General features: G+C 40.1%; 1 protein-coding gene across 1 annotated transcript in view; it reads left to right on the top strand.

Annotated features, from left to right (window-relative positions):
* The first annotated feature begins 5,617 nt into the window (after positions 1-5,617).
* Positions 5,618-9,128, top strand: part of PKP2 (plakophilin 2) — a 31,200-nt gene continuing 27,689 nt past the window's right edge. Inside the window, 2 exon segments of the mRNA XM_008638109.2 lie at positions 5,618-5,738; positions 8,196-8,887. Coding sequence (XP_008636331.1) covers positions 5,670-5,738; positions 8,196-8,887 — 761 coding nt within the window. The 5' untranslated portion in view covers positions 5,618-5,669.

Genomic DNA, 9,128 nt, shown 5'->3' with positions numbered 1-9,128 from the left:
TTGGCTTCTCTGGAACACATTAACAGACAGACCTGATGTATTTGGGGATAGTTATCTTGGTTTGCTTTGTTTTTCTAAAGGTCAAGTATTTGATGCCCTTGCATTTCAGAGACACCAAAGCTTCAGGATCAGGAGTGGCAAATGACATGTCTGTATCATGCAAAAAATGAACTTTTCTTCTTTAAAACATATTCTTATGCCCAAGTTGCTGTACAATTTTTAGTCTCACTGCTGAACTCAGAAAAAAATAATTGGAACTGGAATGCATTCCATGAATTTATACATATATATAATACATGTATATCTGTCTATATCTTAAATATGTTCATAATGGGAATCATAGCCAATCTTGCATTTAACATGTCAACTTTCCTGAAAAATATACGTATACTTGCATGTGTGTCCCAATGTGCTTTCTCTATAGACTTGCTCAAAAATGGGCTATGCTTTGAGAAACATTTGAATTCTTATGTGTAGGGAGCTTTTAAAAAATATACCCTCTTTTACATGCAAATGCATCACTTTCAGTGAATTATAGCCCTTTTCTGGCTCTGTTCAAGGGTCCCATATTGTTTGCATTTGCAGGGGAGGCTTACAAAGATTTAGAGGGAGCAGGAGCAGTCCCCTGTGATATAACTGTCCTGTCTGTAGGAGTATTTCAGGCTCTGCTCAGCAAGGTACTTAGTGCATAGCTAACCACAGCATTCACATGCACACCTAAAATTAGCCAAGCACATAACCACTGGGTATGAAAAATCAGTGGTAGGAAAGGTCTTGCCCAGTGTCATCTGTGCACGCCCATTTTCTGCCGACTGTACAGGAAACTTTGAAGCCACAAGAAGTAGTTTGTCAGCCAGCATAATTTCTCCTTAGAATTTCAAATTAAAGGTATCTGCTTAGCCTTCAGCACTACTTTTAAATGGAAGAACTTATTTTTGCCTCCTACCCCCATACTGTTTGCTGTTTCATGCCCTTTTTCCCCTTTCGAAAGGAGTTTCTTTTTCATAATAGAAATTCAGTAATCTTCAGATTTGAGGATTCCAGCTGCTGCCAAAGGATCGAAGTTACATGTCCTCAACTCTTTTCAAGATGTTGTCAAGCACTGTTAATAGCTTTTCAAGCAGTTCAACAACAGCTGCAACTTGTCCAGTTTATCCACTGCTGAGCCTTTATAAATTAAAGTTAAAAGTTTTGAACAACTAAAGCAGACATATCGAATTTCTGGATGCTATTTAAGGATGGAAATGCAATGGTAGGTAGTCCCACCTTATCAAAGAAAAAGTGGCATTCAGAATCATATACTTTAATGACTGGTGTTTTGTTGCACATGCTGGTTTATTTTATATTCATTTTTGGAATCTTTGAAACTTCATTCTGTTTATAAGTCCACTTTCCTCTGATCTTGTTCCTTTTGGATTTTGGTTGGGTTTTTAAGGCATCCTTATCAGATCCTCACTAAAAAAGGAGGGCAGAATTGAGTAATGTATCACACAAAACAAAGTGGCTTGATTTCCAAATAAACAGCATCAGATACAAGACAGTTGAAATCAGAGCCTTATTAATTCCTCACATTTATTAATTTCTAAAATTCTTAGTATTTTCTTGTTACATTTACTTTTAGGGGCTCAGGGCACTCTTCTGTTCTTAGCCTTCTATTTTGCAGAATGCTGATGTGTTAACTGCTTCATAGTAATTTTCTCTTCATATCTTCCTGGGATAAGGAAGTAGAAAAAATATCCGTGTTGACTTTCAATTTTTGTTGGCTTTGTTACATTCTTTACCTCTGCTTCCTGAGCCAGAAGAAATTTTTTCCTTAAATTTGAACCCTTGTGTAAATGTCCTGACCAGCACAAAATGTTAGAAAAACTCCTCTGGTACCAGGCATGTGCTGGCAAAGTGATGAAGGAGCACAATCAAAAGGAAGGCTCTTTGATCTCGAGATGAAGTGATTCAATGATGGTTTTGATATGCCGTTATTAAATGCCATCATCTCAGTCCATCCTGAGTGCTGAAGTCTAAAAAAGGATGAAAGGATGCCAGTCCAGGAGCGCGGAGGAGTCCCCGTGGGGGATGTGGCCACCCAGGTGCCCTGAGCAGGAGGGGACAATGAGCACTCAGCAGGGGGGCACTCGGGGTGTGTGACAGTCCCTCAGTCCTTAGCAGACTGATGTGAACATTGATGACTTTGAGGTTCAAAGCCAGAATTTGGCTTTCATGGCCAAATTCATTTCATTCAAATACAAAGGCGCTGAAAGAGACTCACAACAGGCAGTTACCACTGTACAGGATTCAAGGGGAATTTGATACGCCCAGCTCCGTAGTGGAGGATGATTGTCTTTTTCATCTATCGTATATCTTAGAGATGCCTCTTGTCATTGCTGTTTTTGAAAGCAAAGCAAACATTAGGTTGGTCTGTCTGCAGCCATAGGCAGTGATTGCTGGGGAGAAATTTCCAAGGCCTTGGGAGGTGCTGGGCTTGTCCCATCCAGGGGAACAAAGGGGCCTTGAGAAGAGCCTCGGTGAAGACAGATGGGATTTCTGCTCAGTCATCTGTACAGCCTGCTGATACTGTAAGTGCTTTTTCCGGTCTCAGAATTTCCTTGTAACTGTTGCAATATCAGGTGACTTTTGCACATCTTTTATTTTAGGTGTGGAGAAGAGCGGAGGGGTTCAGTTTACCTCCTCCCCTGACCACATCCAAGGCTTTCCTGAGCTGCTTTAGTTCATATTGACAGGGGAGAGGGGAGACTGTGGTAAATAGTTCCACTCAATTGCCCACACATGGGTGTCTGGTGCTGTCTGAGATGCCTGAGTTTTCCAGAATACCCTTATGGGTTGACAGACATGATGCAGGGCTTGCAGCAAACCCATTTTTTTCCTGATTGGCTGCTGGAAATCAAGTGTAGTGTCCTATGGCCTCTCAAATGGTGTCTGTCCCCTGTGGATGAGTAACTGAATCATGTGCCTATTTCCTGAGAGAGTTTTTGTGAGACTTAAAACACTGGGAGTCACAGTCAAATCAGGGAATCACAGTCAGAAAATATTAGTCCTAACAGTAAATGAGACCGTAATATAGATTTTAAAAATAATAATTAATGGCTTTTTAAAAATGAACAGCAGAACAATGCACTGGGTATGTAAGGTTTTTGTAGTACAATGAAAAAAGGCTGAAGGAAGCCTTGCTGGCAGAGGCAAGCTCTGATCTGGTCACCTATTCTGCATCTCATAACTAAGGGAAAGGCACAGCATTTCAGTTACCACTTTTTCCTTTAACACACTGACTTTTGGCACAAGTAACCAGCACACAGTAAAAAGACATGCCTTTTCTGTCTGCCTAATAAATCTACAGGTAAAAGGCCAGCAGAATAATTTACTGATGTGATAAGAGTGAGCAAGAGATAACTGCAAAGTGAAATTCCGGAGGTTGACATATACTGTGTTTGTCTCTGAAAGAGAAAAATTTTTACAGATGGATAGTTTCACAGGGAGACTGAAGGTGATAAAAGAGGACTGCTTGAAAGATAACTGCATGGTACAATTTTTGATTGACTGTATTTTGTTTTTGCAAGCAAGGAACTCTTAGATATGTAGTTTATCATCAACCAGTTAATGGATGGCCTTGTCATTTTTAACCTATCCTGTTTTTTGTATTTTTATTTTTAGTAAACACAAGTTTATAGTTACCGAAAACATACAAAATTACTTGCTCAAAAGATCCTTATGCCCTAAGTAGATAAATAACTGAGAGTACTTTCTCACTAAGTACAGTAAACAGGAAAAAAAATACTAACTGTAAAGAAACAGAAATTTATATGTATTTATATTTCAAGATTTATTATATGAAAGTCCTTTACTATGCAGCAATGAAGAAAGTGAATCTTTGAAAAGCCAGCACATAGCTGAGATGGGCTCTTACTGGGCACCTGAAACAGTGCATTGGTATGGGAATTACATGACAGAAGTGAGATATCCATATAAATTTGTAGATTTGGGGTTTTGGTGCACATTGGTGGGAAATCTTTGCAGTATAAGAGAAGAGTTTACTCTTGCCTCTTTCCCATGTACTCAGGTAACCCTTGGGCTATGGTAACCTTGTAATGTCAGGAAGGAATTATTACAATCCAAATCATGAGTTTGACCAAGCTGCACCATTCCACTCTCATGACACAAAGTTACTGGGAATGTGTCTTAACAAATCCCCTCATACATGTTTAAATCTGCCAAAATGAGAGAATTGGAAAGTATGATTATACAAGTATTGCAAAGTATGATTGAATCAGTCCTCAAATTATCGGTCTGCCATTATATTATATTGTATTTTACTATATTGTGGGATACACAAATTTGGTCTTCAGCAGTTTGGGCAAATTAATGATTGGTTCTTGAGATTTCTTTGCTGTAATATCTCAGGTAATATCTGCTAGTTTGAAAACTGATGGCCAGTTAACTTCTTTATTGACCACTGTTACCTGTTCAGCCTAAACTTGTGCAGCACACACAGGCCACGTTTATGATTATTTTATGCTTTCAACTTCTATTTCACCTCTTTGAAGCTGTGTTAATTATAGTCCAAGATGCAGATTCCCGTAATAACACAGGAATCTCATAAATAATTATTTCATTAGTATCTGTTGCTTTTAAAATTTTTGTTAATAGAAGCACTCATTCTTTGAAAATGCATTCTATTAGTGAAAAAAAGGAACAGCCTGAAGGGTGTGTTGGCTTGTTTGGGGTTTTAATGGAAGAAATAATCACAATGCACTTCTCTATTTTCAGAGCTGGGTCATGGAAAAAAAGAATCAGAGCAGATGCACTGTGGATCTTTGACATTATTTGTAGGATTAGTGAACCTTTCAGGTGCAGGTTTGAAGTGTCACTGGACAACCCAGCTTTACAGCACCATAAGCCATAGAGTTTGTTCACAGACTCTTTGTGCTGTTGGGTGGAGCACTGAGGAGATTAGTGAAGCATTATTTGCTCCATTACATTGTCATTAAATTAGCACCTAAGGGAGGAGAAACAGCAGCAGTTGAGGTAGACAGCTGTGAAATAAAGAGTCTATACTCAGTGTGTGCTGTTTGTTTACAACTGTACATGGTGAAATCTGCGTCTTTGGGGTGCATATCAGAGATAGGCATCAACCCCTGTTTCTCAGCTCCAATCTACAGCTGTAATATATTCATCGCTTGTGTACTTTGCATGGTATTTATAGTCAGCCAGTGTAAACCATGCATTTATGTATTTGAATGTACATTCAAAGTGGTTGCAGTGAAAAATAAGTGTTCTTAGTTCAGTGATACCATTTCTTAGCACTTAAATCAGCTGTCATTATCTGGGACATTTAAACTGCCAGCTTGCTTTGCTAAAACATTTTTCATAGCTGCACAAGTGACTAGACTCCTAAAAGCTCAAAATAACTCTTAAGTAAAGTATATAGGGAACTGAAAAAAATGGCTTGTATCCTCAGGAAAATGCAAATACCGTTCCATCATTTCCCTGTTCAATTTTCAGTTTATATTTATTAATGGCAGTGCTGGCTGCTACCTTTCCCTGGTACTGTGTATTGTCCTCTGTAACAATGCCATGTTTCCTTAAGCTCTTACTAATATTAGTCTTTGGTTCCAGGCAGCCTGCACCGTGCATCCAGTGTACCAGAGCGTGTCTATAACATGGGGATCACTGAGAATGATTTTGCACCGAGGTCTCCCTACAGCTTCTCATATTACCAGGCAAGCCAGGTGAGGAAAAGACGGTGAACAGAAATAAATAGAGTATCACATGTGCAGTTTATTCATTTTGTTACCACAAATAATAACATTTAGACAGTGTTAAAGATTTGTTTCCTTGTTCGTTTTCTTTTGAAAGTCTGATTTTTAGAAAATGAGGGTTTTACAATGAAATCTCTTAATGTTTTGCCCCTCCGTCCAGTGCCAGTAGCCAAATTCAAGTCAGTCATGCAGGTGGGCTGTTTGCAGTCTTGTTGGGTTTGTGAGAGTTGGCATCAGGGTAGAAAATGAAAAATCATATTTACACTCCACTAAGGCAAAGGCTGTGACAAGTCAGATCTTCATCCATCCCACCAGAGAGCAGCTCAACCAGCACATCTCTCTACCTCAGGGTGGCCGGAGGCCATGCTGCCCAGGCAAACAGAATTAAGCATTCAAAACCAAAGGAAAACAGATTGCTTTAGTTTCACAAATACTTTAGTTTTCACAAGGTAGAGTGGTTCCTTATCATTTCAAACACTCCTGCTGTAACCTGTTTTATCATTACAAGAATTCCAGCAGTATAGGCCTTGCAACACAATGGTGTTTCTAAACCATCTAATCATAAATCCTCTTGTTATTTTGACCAGCTTTTCTTGGGGTCATGGCCTGAATGCTAAGATAAATAATTGGTTTTCTGCAGGGTTTGTGACACAGCTCATAACTGGTATGAACCTCTTTGAGGGAGCAACTGGGAAATCAACACAGCTCGAAAGCAACGCTCCTGCACGATCAGCTTAGTAAACTGAAATCAATTCAGATTGAGAACAGAAACATTTATTTAGTAAATAATTCTGTATGGAGGTGACAATTCTTTCCTAATTTTAGATTATTCAAGAGTGGCTTTTTGTCATTAAAAGAAATAGCCCAGCTTTTGAAGAGTCAGTGAAGCAGCTCTGGTTTTGTATGGGGAGAGTTAGAAGCATTTACTTAAATATATTTCTTTCTCTGTCCTTCCATCCTTTATCTCACCTGTCCTGCAGTGTATAATATTTGATATGAATCCATTCCTTCCAGAAGAGAGCAACAAAAGGAAAACTAGAGATGACATAGGAATCCCAAGCAAATAATAGCATTTGCCAGGCAGGGGTGGGGGGAAAAGAGAGACCAAGTGTCCTGTGTGAGAGCTGGGAAAAGCCACAAGGTCTAGTACTTCACAAAAACATTAATTATCCCCAAACAAAAAATAAATATATCCTTGCATAACTTCTGTAGAATAAACAGATATATCCAATGATCTTTGCCTGACCCTGCTCGTTTCAGTGACCTTTACTCCTTTTGTGAGTCAAGTATCACCCTCAGGATGTCCTCAGCAGTGAAATGAAGGGAATTCAGTCTGGCATCTGTCTGCTAAGCACTGTTCCTTCAATTAATAGCTTGTGTGAACTTCTCTGTTTACCCTAAAAAATGTCTTTAATATTACAAAACTTTAACACAACATGGAAATGGAAAATATGGGGCTTTGGTTTATGGTCGTATGCCCCTATGCTTACTTAGTTTTTAAAAATTGGTCCATGACTCCTCTATTTCAAGGCCAGATAGTGTCCCAAGCTGATTTAGTTCGGGAAGGTTTTGAATGGAGTATGGAGTCCAATACAGAGAACAAGAAAACGGTATAAAAATTGAGAGTCCTCAAACGACACCAAAAAGTAAGAATCTTAAAGATACATCCTACAAAGAAAGGCTGGCAGTGGATGTGTTGAGTTTAGAAAAGAGAAAATTATAAAGCAAGATGATGATCCAGTACAGTCTATCCCCATTAGGTACAGGAAGAAAAAAATAATTCAAAATTGCAACTGTGATATTGGGGAAGTCATTGAGATGGTGAAACGATCATTTTGATTTTCTTGCAATGTTTTACCATCTCCTTAATTTTTAAGAGGCTAGACAAACAGGGAAGGGCCTATCTCTTTTTACTAGACCCTACTACAATGTGAACAGGAGTGCTAAATAACCTTATATTACTAAGGTTATTATCAATATCCAGACACTTTAGTATAATATTTTTTATATCTGATTGATTCATTTTCTCCTGTCTATTAGACAGCCTTGAATTTAGCTTTAGTAGCAGATGCTGGTGTTAATCCCCAAGGAATTTCAAACTCAAAGATCTCCATTAATAATCACTCTGTTCATTACCTGCCATAATTGACTTATGCAACTATTTTGAGTTTATGACAGAAGACTGGATGCTTAGACTTTGTCTCCTGATGTTTAGACTGTACTTCTTCCTGCCTTCATGAAGGAAGTACAAAGAAGTGTGGCAGAATCCCATTTAATGCACAACTTTGGCGGTGTTCACTTTTATTTTTTATTCTGAGAGCAGACTGTAGAATTTTTATCTTTACATTTTGGTTTGGTTTCTTTGCTGCTCATCCTAAGTGCTGTGACCTTACTGTGGCTCCTGTTCTTCTGTGCCCCCTGGAGCAGGTTGCCTCGCCATCCTCTTACACGAATGGCTGGGGGACAAGGATTGCTTACAGGACGATGGAGGAGAGAGCTCAGAGGCAACCTCTGAAGAGACTGGAGGTTTCCCCTCAACGAAATCCAGAAAGATTGGCGTACGTGTCAAGTGATTTTCACTACGATGGAGGGATTTCAGCTGGGTTCTCCATGAGGCATGCAGATGGTGTGAGATCCAGCGGGACTGTGCCACCAAGATACGCTCGGTCCGAGATCGTTGGTTACAGCCTGCGCGACTCCGTGCACAGGGGACGCTCCTTTAAGAGACAATCCCGCATGGGGGCTGTCAGTGATGCTGTCCTTGATGGTGGCTACCCCAGCCCCACTGTCCCTCTGTAAATCCAGCCTGGCAACAGCCGCAGTATGACCAACCTTCTGGAGAAGGAAAACTACCTGGCCTCGGAGAGCGCGATGGGACAAGTGAGATCGCCGACTGCGTCCCGTTGGTCTCAGAACAGGCAATCTGTGAGGTCCAGCTTCTACCAAACGGCCTTCAGAAACACACAGAGCAGGAGGGAAGTTTCCCAGCCAGCTTCAATAGCCAGTGTCACTGCAGAAACAGATGGGAAGAGGATGCCAGTGACAGCTGCTGTGGCTGCAGCTGGGAGAAATGGTTTCCTGCAGAGCGAACAAGTGACCCTCAATGGATCTCAGCTCGGGTAAGCGCAGTGCAGGACCTGCTTTGGCTCTGGGCTGTCACAGCTGACAGGAACGTGTTTGTTTACAAAGGGAAAGTAAACTGATAGCTTGTGATTCAGCAGCCAGCACCTTGTATGAAATATCAGTGCAGAGGATGCAGAAAGTAAACTGACTTTTAAAAATACACTTGCAGTGCAACAAAGGAAAGGGAGAAAAAAATGTTTGTGTGTATTTACAGTGCAAGATCTACACCTCCTGCTG

The sequence above is a fragment of the Corvus brachyrhynchos genome, unplaced genomic scaffold, assembly GCF_000691975.1.
Source record: "Corvus brachyrhynchos isolate BGI_N302 unplaced genomic scaffold, ASM69197v1 scaffold27, whole genome shotgun sequence".
In the NCBI taxonomy this organism is placed as follows: domain Eukaryota; kingdom Metazoa; phylum Chordata; class Aves; order Passeriformes; family Corvidae; genus Corvus; species Corvus brachyrhynchos.
Note: the sequence above shows the minus strand (reverse complement) of the source record. Positions and strands in the feature narration are given on the sequence as shown.